The sequence below is a fragment of the Pteropus alecto genome, unplaced genomic scaffold (genome assembly GCF_000325575.1).
Source record: "Pteropus alecto unplaced genomic scaffold, ASM32557v1 scaffold86, whole genome shotgun sequence".
Taxonomy (NCBI): domain Eukaryota; kingdom Metazoa; phylum Chordata; class Mammalia; order Chiroptera; family Pteropodidae; genus Pteropus; species Pteropus alecto.
The window spans coordinates 22,866,093-22,882,173 of record NW_006442109.1 but is presented as its reverse complement, the minus strand read 5'-3'; the positions used below and the strand labels follow the sequence as shown (position 1 = coordinate 22,882,173).

Sequence of the window (16,081 nt, the reverse complement as noted above, 5' to 3'; positions counted from 1 at the left end):
CAGAGGATACATTCTCACTTTTGTTATAGCCATGGCGTTCATTCTTATTGGTGCGTAGTTTTCTTGATGTTATTGAAAGCCAAATAATTCTTCTGATTACTCACAGGTCTTCCTTTTAGCTCGAGAAATTACCTGTTTTATGTTTAATATTCCATTTGGGAATATCGAAGTCTGCCTAAGAAGGAAATGAGAAATCGTTGTGTGTAGAGGGCCTTTGAAGACTTGAGGTAGACTTTGGACTTCAATCTCTTCTTTGAATCTAAATGTTGGAAATCTATCCAACCAAATGTAACTGAATGCTTCCTCCACTCTGCCTGATGTTGCCTAATCCCAGAGTCTTCCCCAGCTGCCACCTGTCTTTAGATCTCCTGGCCTGGCAGCTAGCAGGAGAGTTGAAGTGTCTATTCTCAAAATGTGGTCTGTTGACCACCTGTGTCAGAATCGGAATCATCTGTGGATTTGTTACAGTGCAGATTTTTCAGGCACGACCCCAGAGTTAGAAGCTGAATCTCTGGTAATAAGGAATCTGCATTTTACAAGTTCCTCAAGAGATACGTAGACTACTAATATTTGAGAACCATTTACCTAGACTTTAATCTCTGGCTCCGTCTCCCTAAATAATATAGAAACAGCTACATAATCTTAGAGAGTTACGTGCATCCACTATAGCCAGCATATTCCTCTCTGTTCTCTAAGGCAGCACCTTTGCTGGTGAGCCTATGAGAAGATAAAAAGCAAAAGGTGAGGACAGTCTTAACTATGCATAGATGGGCAGAGCCTTCCTCAGCACCATGGTGCCCAATAATGAGGCCTACTCCTCGTCACATAAACTCAGGAAGTGACTATAATTCATGAATCCTCATAAGAGTTCCATAGGTTGAAGATATTTGTTACAAGGAGCAATGTTTGTTAGATTTTTTAAAAAATTAAACAAAACAAGCAATGATTTATATACGTTTCAAATAATTTAAGCTTTAAGACTTCAAATCGTTGTTCTATGCTGCATTTAAGTGATGAAATAGACAAACTTTTAAAAAATTGTACATATAAAATAATATCCTTAAAAATCACTCTTTCAGAACAACATAGGTTAGCTTCACGGCACCGGCTGTGTGGCAGTTATTTTTGCCTACTTCCTTTCCGGCCTCCATGTTCTAGAATCACAGCCAGCTGCCACTTGCATTTGCATAACTGAGGTTGATCGAAGTCTGACCTTCAGAGAAATAGAACTATCTCTAAATTATTTCTTATATCTTCTACTTCACCCATAGATCAATTCGGCTGGGATTAAATCAGCTGGGTATTTAGCTACTGAGTTAAAACCTTTTTTGGCAGATCTTGAGAGGTAGAACTCTCTAGAGATGTAGAAAAGTGCAAACGACTAACAAGAATTCTAAAAGAGAGAGCAAGTTGGGTACATGCAGAGAGATTTCCCTGTAGGCATTTCTGGTGCACTGGTATTTAACTAATCTGTCACCCTGCAGAGCCTTTTGATTGTATGCATAGCAGATAAAGAACACAGGATTTGGTGCCTCCAGAATAGTGGCAGGGGAGTTTATCATCTACCCAATACCAGAACCCTCCACCCATTTTCACTCAAATACTTTTCAGGTAGAGGTCTCGTTTGCCTGTTTTCTGACTGGTAGGTTTTCTTGCTTTTTACTTTATTGGAAAGGAACTCTGGCTAAGAATAGATTTTTTAAATGAATGCAACCCCAAAGAAAAATTACTAACTTCTTAAATTTTGACAGATGCTAGCTATGTGTTCAATTTTCAAATAAAGTCAACTTTTCAGGCTATAACAGCTGTTCAGCCCCTGTTCTCATCACTCATAAATGCACATGCTCACTTCTGCTTTGTTCACAGCGGAACTGAACACCATTGCTCCCATCATCTCCAACTTTTTCCTGGCCTCATATGCACTTATTAATTTCTCCTGCTTCCATGCCTCTTATGCCAAATCTCCAGGTAAGCTGACTTTCCAAAACTAACTAAGCCTAAACTAGCAGTCATGATAAAAAGAAATGTCAGTGAAAAGTGCTTCATTTGTGTTTATGCGTTTCCTTATATCCTAGTGGGCAATGTAATCCACTTTATTTTGGTAAGTTGGGGGATGGCTTCTGAAATAGAAAAAGAATCATTTGAGCAATGGCCTTTTTGACCAACCGTAAAGTCAATTTTCTCCTGCGGCAATAAATTATTCATTGCAAGAGAAACCACATTTATTTCAGCAGTAGAAAAACACCACTATTTATTTCCAGGGTGAAAGTGACCACAGAAGTGGAATAAATGTATGTATTTGAAACTTCCTTACTATCAATTTGTTGCCTGCCCACGGTGCGGAAGAGAAGGATGAGTAGCTCCCATAATTACCTGCTGAGCGTAGTCAATGCAGATTCACACCGAAGCTGCTGACATCCCTGCACTCTCAGGCTATGGTTTAACATGGTACAAAATTTCACACCAAAGAACTTTTCCCTACCCAGTCACCTCTCACCTCTCCTTTGCTTCCACTGGCCAATAGAATTTCTTGTGCCTTTCCACCAGATTAGAGACTTGTCATTATCAATCTTGAGAAAATTCTTCATCATGAAGACTTTTATCAGAGATATAAACACATTTCCACTTTTTTAAGATCTGCCACAATTGAGCCTCCTTTGGAAAAGCTGCTGCCAATTAAACGAAATGTAGATGGAAGGGGAGCCTTCATCCACCCAAGGCCACTAGGCTCCAGAAGCTACTGAAGACTTTTTATTTCTGTTTTATTGTCTTCTTTTAAGCAAAACAGAAGGTTCTAGGTCAGAGAATACAACAAATCATAAAAGTATGTGCCCGTATGCCACGTTATGTCCATTTTTGAAAAGCAATGTGAAGTAATAGAGGCGGGCATGGGAAAGGGTGAAAAGAAATGAGGGAGAAATGAAAAGAGAAAAAGAGAGAGGAAAAATAGAAAATAGCAGGGGCCACATAGGTACACAAACTCATAAAATAAGAAATGAGATTCTCCCTCCCTCCTCCTCCTCCTCCTCCCTCTCTTTCTCTCTCTCTCCCTCTCTCTCTCTCTCTCACACACACACACACACAGAGAGAGAGAGAGAGAGAGAGAGAGAGAGAGAGAGAGAGAGAGAGAGAGAGAGAGAGAGAGAGAGAGAGAGAGAGAGAGAGAGAGAGAGAGAGAGAGAGAGAGAGAGAGAGAGAGAGAGAGAGAGAGAGAGAGAGAGAGAGAGAGAGAGAGAGAGCCAGACTCAGAGAAAAATAAAGGCATTTCCTGTGATGTTCTCGAAGTGCTGTTTCCATCTTGTGGCCGTTCAGGAAATTGCTCTAGAAGACTGAAAGCTCTGTTGTTTCGGCAACGCAAAATTTAAAGTGTACTTCACCCACAGACAAAATGTGCCCTTCAAATCAGAGCTTCTCCATCCTGACCATACTGTCTCCCAGCTTCTTTAATTTCAAGGAACTAATAAAACATGAGAAACCCCATACACATATTAATCATCAGGAATTTTTTATTGCAAATGCATAAGATATTAATGCATCAGTTCTAAGAAGACGTCGCATGAAAATTTCTTCCTCTTTTCCCATAGATTATTATTTCTGAAAGAGTAAGCATTGTCCTCTTAGGGTAAAGAAACAGCTAGCAGAAAGCTAGTGGATTAACTTTTGATGACTCTTTGCCTTTTCCATGGGAACAATAAACCCATTCATTGTCTTAACCTTCTCCATCTTGGGCCACCAAGAAGTTCTTCTCACCCCTCCCTGCAAGACCCCATTTTTTCCATCCCTCCTGTCTCTTTTCAACTCCTAATGGCATATATACTAGATGCTTAAGGTTTTGTAGTTTAGGAAAACAATCGGGGGCATGTGGGAAGTGCGGAGGGGCCGTAAGTGACACATTTTCTATGTTTCACAGCATCCTTATTTGGTATAATGACACCTTCATAGGCCAGGGATCCAAGGTCACAGAAAACTATTAACAGAATTAGAAACCTGACCTAAAAGTTCTGATTTTTATGCTAGGAAAAAACACATTACTTATATTCTAATAATATGCAGTGGCGTGGTGGTGATAGAGTTTTTCTTGTGCACAAACTTTTTTTTTTTTACTTGCAGGATGGAGACCTGCGTATGGAATTTACAATATGTGGGTATCTCTTTTTGGAGCTATTTTGTGCTGTGCAGTTATGTTTGTCATCAACTGGTGGGCAGCTGTCATCACCTATGTCATTGAGTTCTTCCTCTATATCTATGTGACCTATAAAAAGCCAGGTAAGATAAAAAGGACTGTGTAAGAGGAAGGTTCCAAAGCGACCTCTAACTACTCATTCATTCAACAGTTGTTGAGCAGCTTCTGTGCACTTAGGTGTGCCATGTGTATGGTAGATATTGATAATACAATATAATATAAATAATAGTTAATCTTGTTGAGCACCTATTATATACCAGGCTCTCATTTAATTCTCAGAATAATGCTATATGTTAAGTATTATTAGAACTATTTTATAGATGAAGAAACTGGACTTAACTATAACACATTATAATAAATAACATGAGAGTGATATGAATGAATTTTTGAGAGAGAGAGAGAAATGGATGGACTGCAGATGGGAGAGGCTAGAGACCACAGAGTGAGGTACTGAGAGTCCGGTCTCAGGACCTCGAGCCACCCACATACTCCCCTTACCCTTACTCAACAAGTAAAACAGAGAAGATAGTAACTACCTTGGAGGGGTTTCTTTGTTGTTTATCTGTAACACTTCATGTATTTTTAACATCAGGTATAATATACATATGGTAAAACTCATCTCTTTTAGATGTATAGTCTATAGGTTTTAACAAACTTACACAGTCTTGTAACCACCACCATGATCAAGACAGAGAACATTTCCATCATCACTATAAGATCTTTTACACTCTTCTATAGTCAATCTCTTCCCTCCAACTTAGCCCCAGACAACCACTTTACTGATTTCTGTCCCTATAGCATTGCCTTTTCCAGAATATTATATAGAATCATATAGTATGTAGCCTTCGCGTATGCTTCTTTTCACTTAACATGATGCCTTTAGATTCATCCATGTTGTTGCATGTGTAAGTAGTTTGTTCCTTTTTGTTGCTGGGAAGTATTCAATTGTATAAATACATCTCAGATTATTAAAAAATGTATTCCCTAGTTGACAGACATTTGGGTTGTTTCCAGCTCGGGGTGTTCATATATAAAGCTGCTATAAACATTTACACGCAGAACTTTATGCGGACCTATGCTTTCATTTTTCTAGGAGTGGGATTTCTGATGTTTTAAGTGTATATATAATTTTATAAGAAACTAAACTACCAAATTGTTTTCCTCAGTAGCAGTATTATTTTCCATTTCTACTAGCAATAAATGAAAGTCTTAGTTTCTCCACATCCTTCTCAGCACTTAGTATTGTCAGTGGATTTAAAAGAACACACAAATATTCCAATAGATGTAGAGTATATCTTACAGTAGCTTGGTTTGCATATTCCCAATGACTAATAATGTTGAATATCTTATTTGCCATCCATATATCTTCTTTAGTCAAGTGTCTCTTTAAATGTTTTGCCCATTTATTATTATTATTATTATTAAGTTGCAGGAGTTCTTTATAAATTCTGGATGCAAATCCTTTAGCAGTATATGTTTTGCAAATATTACCTACAGGTTTGTGATTCATTTTTTCATTTTCCTTGCAGTTTGAAGAGTAAACATTTTTAATTTCTATAAATTCTAATTTATCAGTTTTTTTTCTTTAATGGTATGGTTTTTTGCTTCTAATCTAAGATATTATACTTTAATCCAAGGTCACAAACTACTAGAAGTTTTAATGCTTTAAATTTTTAATTTATGTTTATTATCCATTTGAGTTAATTTTTGTTTGTGACGTGAAGAATAATTCAGGGTTCTTTTTTTTTACAAATAAATTTCCAATTGACTAGTAGTGTTTTTATAAGAATAAAATAACTTAAGGTATGCTAAATGCCTAGCCTAGTCAACACTTAACCAATATTAATCTTCTTTATTTAGAAATAGTTATCCCCCACCATTTCCCCCAACTCTTTCAAGCAAAACTGGGGATATGGCTCTGTCTGCATCTGGGGTAAATCTGTACATTCCTATCAGGGACTTTCTACTTTAAAATTTAGAGAATCCATCTCATATTTAATTTGGTCCCCCAAAAAGGCAAGGGACGATAGTGCTTACCTCTCTTATTATGATTAGATCCTAAAAGATCAAACTAAAATGCTTGATAAAAATTGATCTTCTTCATGGACACCCAAAAGTAAGAATTTCTTAGCTATTCAGTTTCACTATTCAAAATCTAAAGATTGCTGCACATTATCTGTGTATATAGGAATGCCTCTTCTCTTTTTAGCTTAAGAATTTGTGAAGACCCCTTGAATTTATTCAGGGGATAGCCATTTTCCCATCTATTGCCTAGGATGTGGTTATCACACAGGTTCTCCGCAAAGCAAGATATCTGGGCTGCAGCTTTAAAGTCTGATCCTTAGCTGGAAAGCAAGAGAGGTCTCATTTCTAAGAATTCACAAAGTGTTCATAGAAGGGCACAACGCTCCTTTTAGTCACTCATCATGACTGACATAACCACTGTAGTCACTGGCCAGTCATCACATCCAATCAACCTGAGGTTCAATCCCACCCACTGGTGTGCAAACAGAAACCAAGGCCCTACTATAAAGGAAAGCACACACAACTTACACAAGGGACACACCTGAAACACTGACTCAGGTGACCAGGGAAACTGCCACTGTGGCCCACAGGACACCTATTACATAAGACCACTCTCCTCAGACCAGGAGACATAGCAGCTCTATAATATATAGAAACAAACACAGGGAGGCAGCCAAAATGGGGAGACAAAGAGACATTTCTCAAATGAAAGAACAGAACAAAGCTCCAGAAAAAGAACTAAACAAAATGAAGACAGTCTACCAGATGCATAGTTCAAAACACTGGTTATAAGGATGCTTAATGAATTTAGGGGAAGAGTAGATAAAATCAGTGAGAATTTTAATAACGAGATAGAAAACATAAAAATGGAGATAAACATAAAAAAGAACCAGTCAGAAATGAAGAATACAATAACTAAAATGAAGAATACATTGGAAGATCGACCGTAGATTAGACGAAGCAGAGGATTGAATTAGTGATCTAAAAGATAAGGTAGCAGAAAATAATCCAAACAGCAACAAGAAAAAGAATCCAAAAAATGAGGCTAGTTTAAGGGGACTCTGAATGGATAAGTAAATAAGACCCATACATATGCCGTCTACAAGAGACTCATTTCAGATCAAAAGATGCACAGAGACTGAAAGGGATGGAAAAAGATATTTCGTGAAAACGGAAGTAAACAAAAAAGGCTGGGATAATGACACTTATAGTAGACAAAGTAGACTTTAAAACCAAGGCTATAACAAGAGATGAAGAAAGGCCTAGTAATCCCACTTCTAGGTATTTATCTGAAAAATCCAAAACACTTCTTCGAAGGGACATGTACATCCATATGTTCATTGCAGCATTATTTATAATAGCCAAGATCTGGAGGCAATCTGGGTATCCATCAATGGATGAATGGATAAAGAAGAGGTGGTACCTTTATACAATGGAATATTATTCAAACATAAAAAATAATGAAATCTTGACATCTGCAACAATATGGATGGACCTACATGATATTGTGCTGAGTGGAGTAAGTCAGACAGAGAAAGACAAATGCCACGTGATTTCACTTACATGTGGAATCTAAAGAACAAAACAAACAAGCAAACAAACAGAAACAAACTCATAGATACAGAAAACATTTTGATGGTTGCCAGATGGGAAGGGGGTTAGGGGTATGGGTGAAAAAGGGGAAGGGATTAAGAAATAAAAATTGATAGTTACAAAATAGTCACGGGGATGTAAAGCATAGCATAAGGAATATAGTCAATAATATTGTAATAACTATGTGTGGTGTCAGATGGGTATTAGATTTATCGGGGTGATCATTTTGTAAGTTTTAAATGTCTAATCACTCTGTTGTACACCTAAAACTAAAATTATATGCCAAATGTAAATACAAAATTTAAAAATTATTTAGAAAAATTATTCACGGTTTAGATAGGGAAGGTCAATACTTTTTATGTCATATCCTCCTTCATCTACAGATGTGAACTGGGGCTCCTCCACACAGGCTCTTTCTTATGTGAGTGCTTTAGACAATGCCCTGGAATTAACCACAGTGGAAGACCATGTGAAAAATTTCAGGTAAAATTGGCTTCTCAGTCATGTTGGTGTTGTTCTTTACAGGAGACAAATGTACTACAGTTGTTATACACTTTATGGGTATATTCTAAGACCACGTGGTCATGTAAAACTACCACATTTTCATGACAGCTCCTCCTGTTAATAAGTGCTTCTCCTTTTCCACTCTGAGCTGTGCCCATCCTCAGCTATAAACCCTCAAAGTACCAAGGGTCACCTTCCATGAGTGGGGATAGAAGTTGATTTAAATGATGTGGTTTCAGAAAGATGTCCCCAGATCCCTGCAACCTTAATCATTGGTGCTGTCTCCATTCAGCTTAAGGCTTTTGGCTTACTGAATTTTCTGAGGAAGAAGTAATACTTTAAGCTCTTTGTAAGGAGGATGAAGGAAAATAGCATGAAAATACTGGTCGGAGAAACTCAGGCTCTGTTGGAATCTGGGATAAGAATAGTGTCCAGAGGAAAAAAGACAGGGGAAACCGAAGACCACCTATACCTTACTTCACATTTTTGCTGACACTAACTAAACTAAAAATACAAAGATGGCAAGATGAACAGGCTGGATGATTTAAGACTTCTGGTGAGAAACACAAGAAATATTTAGAGGACACATTGTCCCATTTTGCACGCAAAATTTCTCATGGCCTCAGGGAACTTGCACTCTGTCACTTTAGAGGCTCAGTTTTCACATCTTCTTTTCTTCACTTCCAGGCCCCAGTGCATTGTCTTAACAGGGGCACCCATAACCAGACCAGCTCTCTTGGACATAACTCATGCCTTTACCAAGAACAGTGGCCTTTGCATCTGCTGTGAAGTCTTTGTGGTAAGAGCTGCTTCATCCCAGGAAAGAGCTTTTTTCTCCAGCTCACCTTGTATTGTTTTAGGTGAGCTGAACGGGTACATGCAATGATAGGAGAATGGCAAGGCAGTTTGGACAAGAGCCCTTTTCCTTGATTCATATAGCAAAGAGTAGCAAGGGCCCGTGATCCTGAATTTAAATGAGTGGATAAAACGAGTTTTCAATTTCATAGGAGACCAACTAAAAGTAATAAATATTTCCAAATGATGGCCTTTGAGTCAAAAAAAAAAAAAAAAAGAACTGGCTCAGAAATAAGTAAATAAAATGAAGGCATTTGGAGTGATAACTGTCCACAGAAATATAAAAGGTTGAAATGAGCCAGAGAGTGCTATTATACAGATTAACTGATAAGGAGAGAACCAGACATAATGGCCTTAAAGGACAGCATATAGAATTTAGATTAAATATTTGAATAACTTTGATAACACTATAGATATCTGGGGAATTAAACCAAGTTTTCCATGTCTTAGATACACATTTAGAGCTAAATGAGTTCCTTTTTGTTCAAGAAGTATGTGATAGACTAATGATAACTTATTGGTGGTTTTTCCCAGGAGATATCAAAAGTAGACACTAAAAATGTTGCCATAATTATTGACTGATCACCAATCTCTAAAGTGAGGAGAAAGCATTAAAATTATAACAAAATAATGTCTAAGTCCTCCAAACCGGTCTACCTCCATTGTATTCCTCTCTCTCGATTCCCCTCACCCATCTCTCTCTGTCTGTCTCTGTCTGTCTCTGTCTCTGTCTCTCTCGCTCACCACTCAAAATCCTCAGCTACTTCAATGTATTTTTATAGGACTTACCTATTCTTCAAAGCATTTTCCTACAGTTTTTATTTGATCTACACAACAGCTCAGTGAGACAAAAAGAAAAAAGAGAAGACTTGTTCTCATTTTAATTATTGGAAAAGGGAGATTCATGAAAATTAAGTTATTACACAGGGTTATATGACAAGAAAGTGACAAAGCCAGGATTTCAATCCAGGCCACCTGATTTTTCTGTAGTATATCATAAGGAGAAAACCTTTGCAGACTCGTATCTAGGGAGTGCTATCAGAATCGGGTACAACTACTTAGATGTCTAGTACCTGCCAGGGAATAGGGTCATTTGGAAGCTGTGTAACCCTGGAGCCAGTCAACTGTGCCATCATCCAGGGATTAATTTACCACATGTCATCATGACTAGCACTTAAGCATCTTTTTACACTTGGCGATGCTCTAAATGCTATATAAAGCCAGCTGGTCATATTCTCTTTTCTCTCAGTGTTTATATCATAGTAACTCCAACAGTATAACTCAATGAAATTATCCTGTAGGGGGTGGAGGGGATCCTTCTGACTACATAAGATTGGCAGGTTAGTAATGACCAACTGTGACTCTAGAGGATTTTTTAAAATCTTATCAAGGGACCTTTTCTCATATTATCAACTTTGATGCCCTGGATTAGTGGATTTTATTTTGGCCAATATAATGCAGCAGTGGATTTTGATGGAATAAGCAGTTCTGGGTGTTTTTCTTCTCTAGCAATTTAGAGAAAACTTAGTTTAGCAGGCCGTAGAATATCTTTAAGATAGGAGAAATGAACTGAGAGTATAAACAGTCATATATTGGCAAAGGAGAAAAGATCTTTTTACAGAGACAAAAGATTTTGCTTTTAATTAACTCTTTGCTGTTTTAACTATAATGAAAGAGTATGATTCTTCAGCATCATTTCATGTGAAATGGATACCTAAGTCTGTGCCTCCAACAGTCCCGGTTGTTTAACATGTACATTGGACCACATTATACATCACTGTGTTGGTCTCTCTGAGTAAGGCCCAAGAGTCTTACTCTCAGGTGCCAAGGTTATCTTGGGGACTGAAAACAGTTACTTCATTAGTTAACATTTTTTCGATTAGTTACTTTCTGTGCCCTCCTGGGGCTGCAGATGCTGTCAGCATTTTTCAACTCCATATTTAGTCATCAATCATCTTTGCAAAGAAACAGATGGAAGGGGATGTGGGGAAAGTCGACATACAGTTAGAATTTGTTTACCAAAAGCACAGTGGTTGGTGGTTAGGCTAACCTTCTGGAAAAGGTTAAATTAGTAATGGTGTTGTTAAGGGATGACAACTTAATTTTTAATTCTAGGAAGTTGGCGCTCACAGGCTTTTGGAGACACATAGTCAAGATCTGAATCACTGTTTTGCCATCTATTAGCTGCAGTCACTTAGGCACATAGTTTAGTCTCCCTATGCCACAATTTTCTCAGTTACAAATGGAAATAATAATAACACCTATGTGATAGGGTTGTTGTGAAAATTATGTAAAGTAAGCTTTCTAGTGCTCAGTTCAGAGTCTGTCAAATAGTAAAAGCTCAATCGATTTTAGTTGTTATTGTTGATATTGATATTATCATTATCATTATATAGTCACTACTTTCATTTCAAAAATATACGCTCGTCAGTAGAAACCTAAGGCACTTTCTCTTAAAGAAACCAGGTCCAAACACTGTATGGATCTTGGTCTTTTTAGGTATTCAGCAGCTTGATCATGATGGAATAGTGAGATACGGACTCGCGCCGGACTAATCACAGGATAGGAGACTCTGTGCTCTGGCCCCCTGGTGGCCTTCAGTTATTTGAAGTGCTAGCTTGAAGTACTTGTTACACTACAAGGAAGGAGCAAGATTCAGAGCTCACTGACATTTTGATGCTGATGGATAAATAGAAAGCATGTGGCTACAGCTGCCATTTCCTGCAACAGAGGCATTTTTAAAGACTAGACGTCATAGCCCTCAAAGCTGCTGAAACTGAAATTAAGAGAGTTATTATTACACTATAGCCCACACTGTAGCCTTCTAACTATCCAACTAACTGTCACACCATCTTTCACTCTCTCACCTTTTTCCTACTCAACCTAAAGATTTCAGATGAGGGGTCCTTCAACAGGACAAATTTGTGGATTCTTTTTAAGGAATCCAGCTTGGTAACTTAAAATAATGTATATTTTTCTCCTTTGAATTACCGTATAATAAATCAGTGACATACTTATGTTCTAAGAGGCTTTACATTCTTCTTTTCCTAATGAACAACCTTTAACTCTTTTGTCATACATGCTTCCATTCACTATTAAAAGAAAATAAACCATTACAGATCAAGCTAAAGTCCCCTTTAAACCATTCACCTTTAGTCAATGAGTCTCTGTCATAATGTTAATAAAATAGTGACATGACCAAATACAAGAAAAATGAAATGACTTACAAATAAATGGGCACTAGGATGCATGGAGAGATGAACTATGGACAAATCAGAATGGGAAAAACTCTCTTTCCCACTGTTCCAACCAGAGCAGCAATAAAATCTAAAGCAGAGCAATAGGACTCTCAGTGTTTTGAAAAATAAAAGTTGGAAAGAACACTGCACTTGGCCCAAATTCCTCTATGTAATCCTAATGATATTGAAATTCCTTTGCAAATTTTTTTCATAATATTCATTTATTTAAAGTAGTGTCATATCAACTTCTCCAGACTAAATAATTATAATTTCTTTACCCCTTTCTCAATCAATGTCAAAGTTATAACATATTCAAGATTTTTAGAGCTTTATTGTTCAAATCCTGAACTAATTTATGCTCTCATATTTTGGATCCTAACTGAGCTAATCTCTATAATATTTTAATTGGATGGTAAAATTTATTTTTTGTGACTATGACATATTTGAATGTTGAATAATTATTTTCCATTATGTCTTTCCTCTTTGTTAGTTTGCTTTTCCCTTACTACATTTGTATTGCAGCCTTGCCTCACATTAATAAGTGTGCTAAAAGGATATTATAATCATTTTTAGCCAGGAGAGATTCTGCATGAAATATTTTTATGACTTCTCAATATGGCAAATTTAGGCATTAAAGTAAATCTCTCTGTCACAATTAATGTTTAATCTGGATTTCTGTATTACAAATAGACAGATGTTACACTGCATTTATTTAAATAAATGCCAATTTCCCAGGGGTTCACAGTCATTGTGGTACAACTCAGTATATTGATAGCCCAATACCTTTCCTAGCTATTGGTTTTTGTTTTATTTCATGGCTACTGTTACCATTGAGCTACTAGAATAAAATATTCCTTCTTACTTTTGTGGTTGATGGAGTCTAGAATACCCAAGAAGGACTAGTAGTTCAAAGTGCCTCAACAGTCTAGAACCCTGAGCAAAATTTGACCCATAATGACATATCTTTCCTTAGGCTAGGTCTAGTAATAACTATCCTTTTTATATATTTACCTTCTTCATCTTCACTGAAATTTCTTATTTTTAACTTTAACATAAGTCATCTAAACTGTTTTGAAACGTTACCATGTTCTAGAAAATATTCTAGTAAAAATAAGTACATAAAGAATCTGATCCAATTTAAACACAGCTTTGAAATGGAAGGGACCCCAGAGATCATCTAGTGCTGTGTAATAGAAATTTATGCCATAAGTGTAACTTAAAATTTTCTAGTAGCCAATCAAAAAGTAAAAAGAAACAGGTAAAGTTAATTGTAATAATACATTTTATTTAATGTAATGTATCTAGAATATTATCAATTTGAGTATGCAATCAATATAAAATTATTAATGAGATGTTTTACTTTTTCCGTACTAAGGATTCAAAATTCAGTATGTATTTTATATTTCCAGCACGTCTCAATGTCAACCAGCCACATTCAGATGCTGAATAGCGACATGCAGAAAAGCGCTATCGTCCTGGCAGTGACGATCTAGACAATTTCCTTATTTTTATAAGTATATAACCCACATCACAAGAGGACAAGTGGCATACCCAGGGTATCAGCTAGTCAGTGCCAAAGGCCTAAACCCAACATTCTGATTTCCAGTTCAGCCCACTTTCAGCTCTGCTATAGAGAAAACACAGTGGTGGAACTATGTCCAGAGCTTCAACGAGATTGTGAGCACTCAGTTAAGATAATAAAAATCAACTTTAGATAAGCAACTACTATATTCCAGGCAGTTTATTATGACTACTTAAAACAATCTTGCAAGATAAGATTTTATCCCTTTTTTCAGAATAACATATCAAAGCTCAGGGATTATCAATTACCTCCAAAGTGGCTAAGCTTAGATTTGAAACCGGTTCTGTCTGACTGCAAAGTCCTGTATCTTTTTCACACGTCCAAAGCCCTTTTTCTCCAATCTAAGACCCTCTAAGACTGAGTCTCCAAGTATTGTCTGAGAATTAGCAGCATCTGTGTCATCCAGGAGTTGTTAGAAATGCAGAATCTTAGCCCTGTCCCAGACCTCCATTCTGCATTTTATAAAGATTCCAGACAAACTGTAAGAAATCTAAGACAATTCAACAAAATTCCAAGTCTCATCATGAATTGAAAGATTTTCCAGGAAAATAGTAGATATGTACCCTGTCAGCACATGGTAGATAATACCTTTTGGACTGATTTGAAACATGCAAGGAAAAGAGCTAGCTTGGACCTTTAAGGTAGGAGAAACAAGAAAAAATTTTAGTTAAAAGTAAGTTGCCGCAACTCAAATCTTGAAGTTATAAAATGCTTCATCTCATCTACCACTACAACACCTGCTTCCTTCTCTCTTAATCACATCTATTCTTCCCATGCAATAGGTATGTGAAGTTTAATTCCCACCAAATTCGCTAAGTGAATGGGAAATGTTGCTTTACTTAAATGGGAATATGTCAACATTACACATGGAAAAGTGGTGCAAGGGTATCCTTACTACACACAGAAAGCAGAGATGGGCCAAATAGAATCGTCAGGATGTGGTAGTCCATGGCAGGATTTGCAACTCACCATGCTCTGGTTCCCAAGAGCACAGTCCATTTCTTGCAATCAGGCTTTAAGATTTCCTTGGTGTTTTCAAAAGTGGCTCTCGCTATTAAGTCAAAGGTTGACTGTGTATTTATCCCGAACTTCTTCAGTCACATTTTTAGTATTTTCCTCATGTGCCATGATGCCCTCAGATCTTTCTTTTATTCAGCATGAGGCAGTTGATTAAGCAGGTATTAACACATTTAGACATTCTGGGTGGAAAGTGAATAATGTGAGCAGCACAGGTCCTCTCCCAAAGGCTGAATCTGCATAAACCCCATTTAGTGAGGTGTTTTTCCCTTTCCCATTTCTTAACTCAATGGGGCATTGCCAGCTATTTTTGTCCTTTAGACAACAACAGCAGTGTGGTATAAAATAGCAGAGCTTCTAACCAATATTTCATTGTGTCACACAGGGACCGCGCAAGCTGTGTGTTAAAGAGATGAACAGTGGCATGGCGAAAAAGCAGGCCTGGCTTATACAGAACAAAATCAAGGCTTTTTATGCTGCAGTGGCAGCAGATTGTTTCAGAGATGGTGTCCGAAGTCTCCTTCAGGTAAGGCTGGCATTGAGGAAATGAATACATAGGCAAAAGACAATTAGCACTCCATGTTAATGAAGCTCCCAAAGCGAATGGTTCTACTTAGGCAGTCCAGCGTCAGAGATCAATGCAGATGGTTAAGAAAGTCATTTTGAATTCCTGGAGATAGGCAAAGCTAAAACAATCGGAGAGGTTCTGTTACAATGAATTATGAGTGATACACTGGAAATGAAAACGAGGTTGCCTTTGGCCAACAGCATACATTCTGTCCCCGTGTTTATTGAAATGCAAATTTGTTCTGATGGTTGACATTCAGGATCTTATTAAAACTTCCAACTATTATTTTTGCATCTCATACTGCATGTGTAGCAATGCTCAAGTCGGGCATTCTTTCCCTTTTTTCTTTTGCAAATGGTGTGAGGGCAGCTGCTAGACTAAATAAAAGCATCGCGATCTGGGTGGAAAATCTCCCTATCCTAAATTATTTCCAGAATGTTGAATAAATTGTGATGATCTCTGCGGTTCAACACCAAAGCCCACAGTTCTTTCATCTTTTCTCACTTATCCTTTCT

The 16,081-nt window shown here is 37.3% G+C and overlaps 1 protein-coding gene across 1 annotated transcript in view; it reads left to right on the top strand.

Moving 5' to 3' along the window:
• Positions 1 to 16,081, top strand: part of SLC12A1 (solute carrier family 12 member 1) — a 78,514-nt gene that overhangs the window by 33,266 nt on the left and 29,167 nt on the right. The window contains 6 exon segments of the mRNA XM_025038899.1: positions 1 to 50; positions 1,867 to 1,968; positions 4,111 to 4,266; positions 8,185 to 8,284; positions 8,993 to 9,104; positions 15,384 to 15,524. The exon segment at positions 1 to 50 is cut by the window's left edge and continues 44 nt beyond it. Coding sequence (XP_024894667.1) covers positions 1 to 50; positions 1,867 to 1,968; positions 4,111 to 4,266; positions 8,185 to 8,284; positions 8,993 to 9,104; positions 15,384 to 15,524 — 661 coding nt within the window.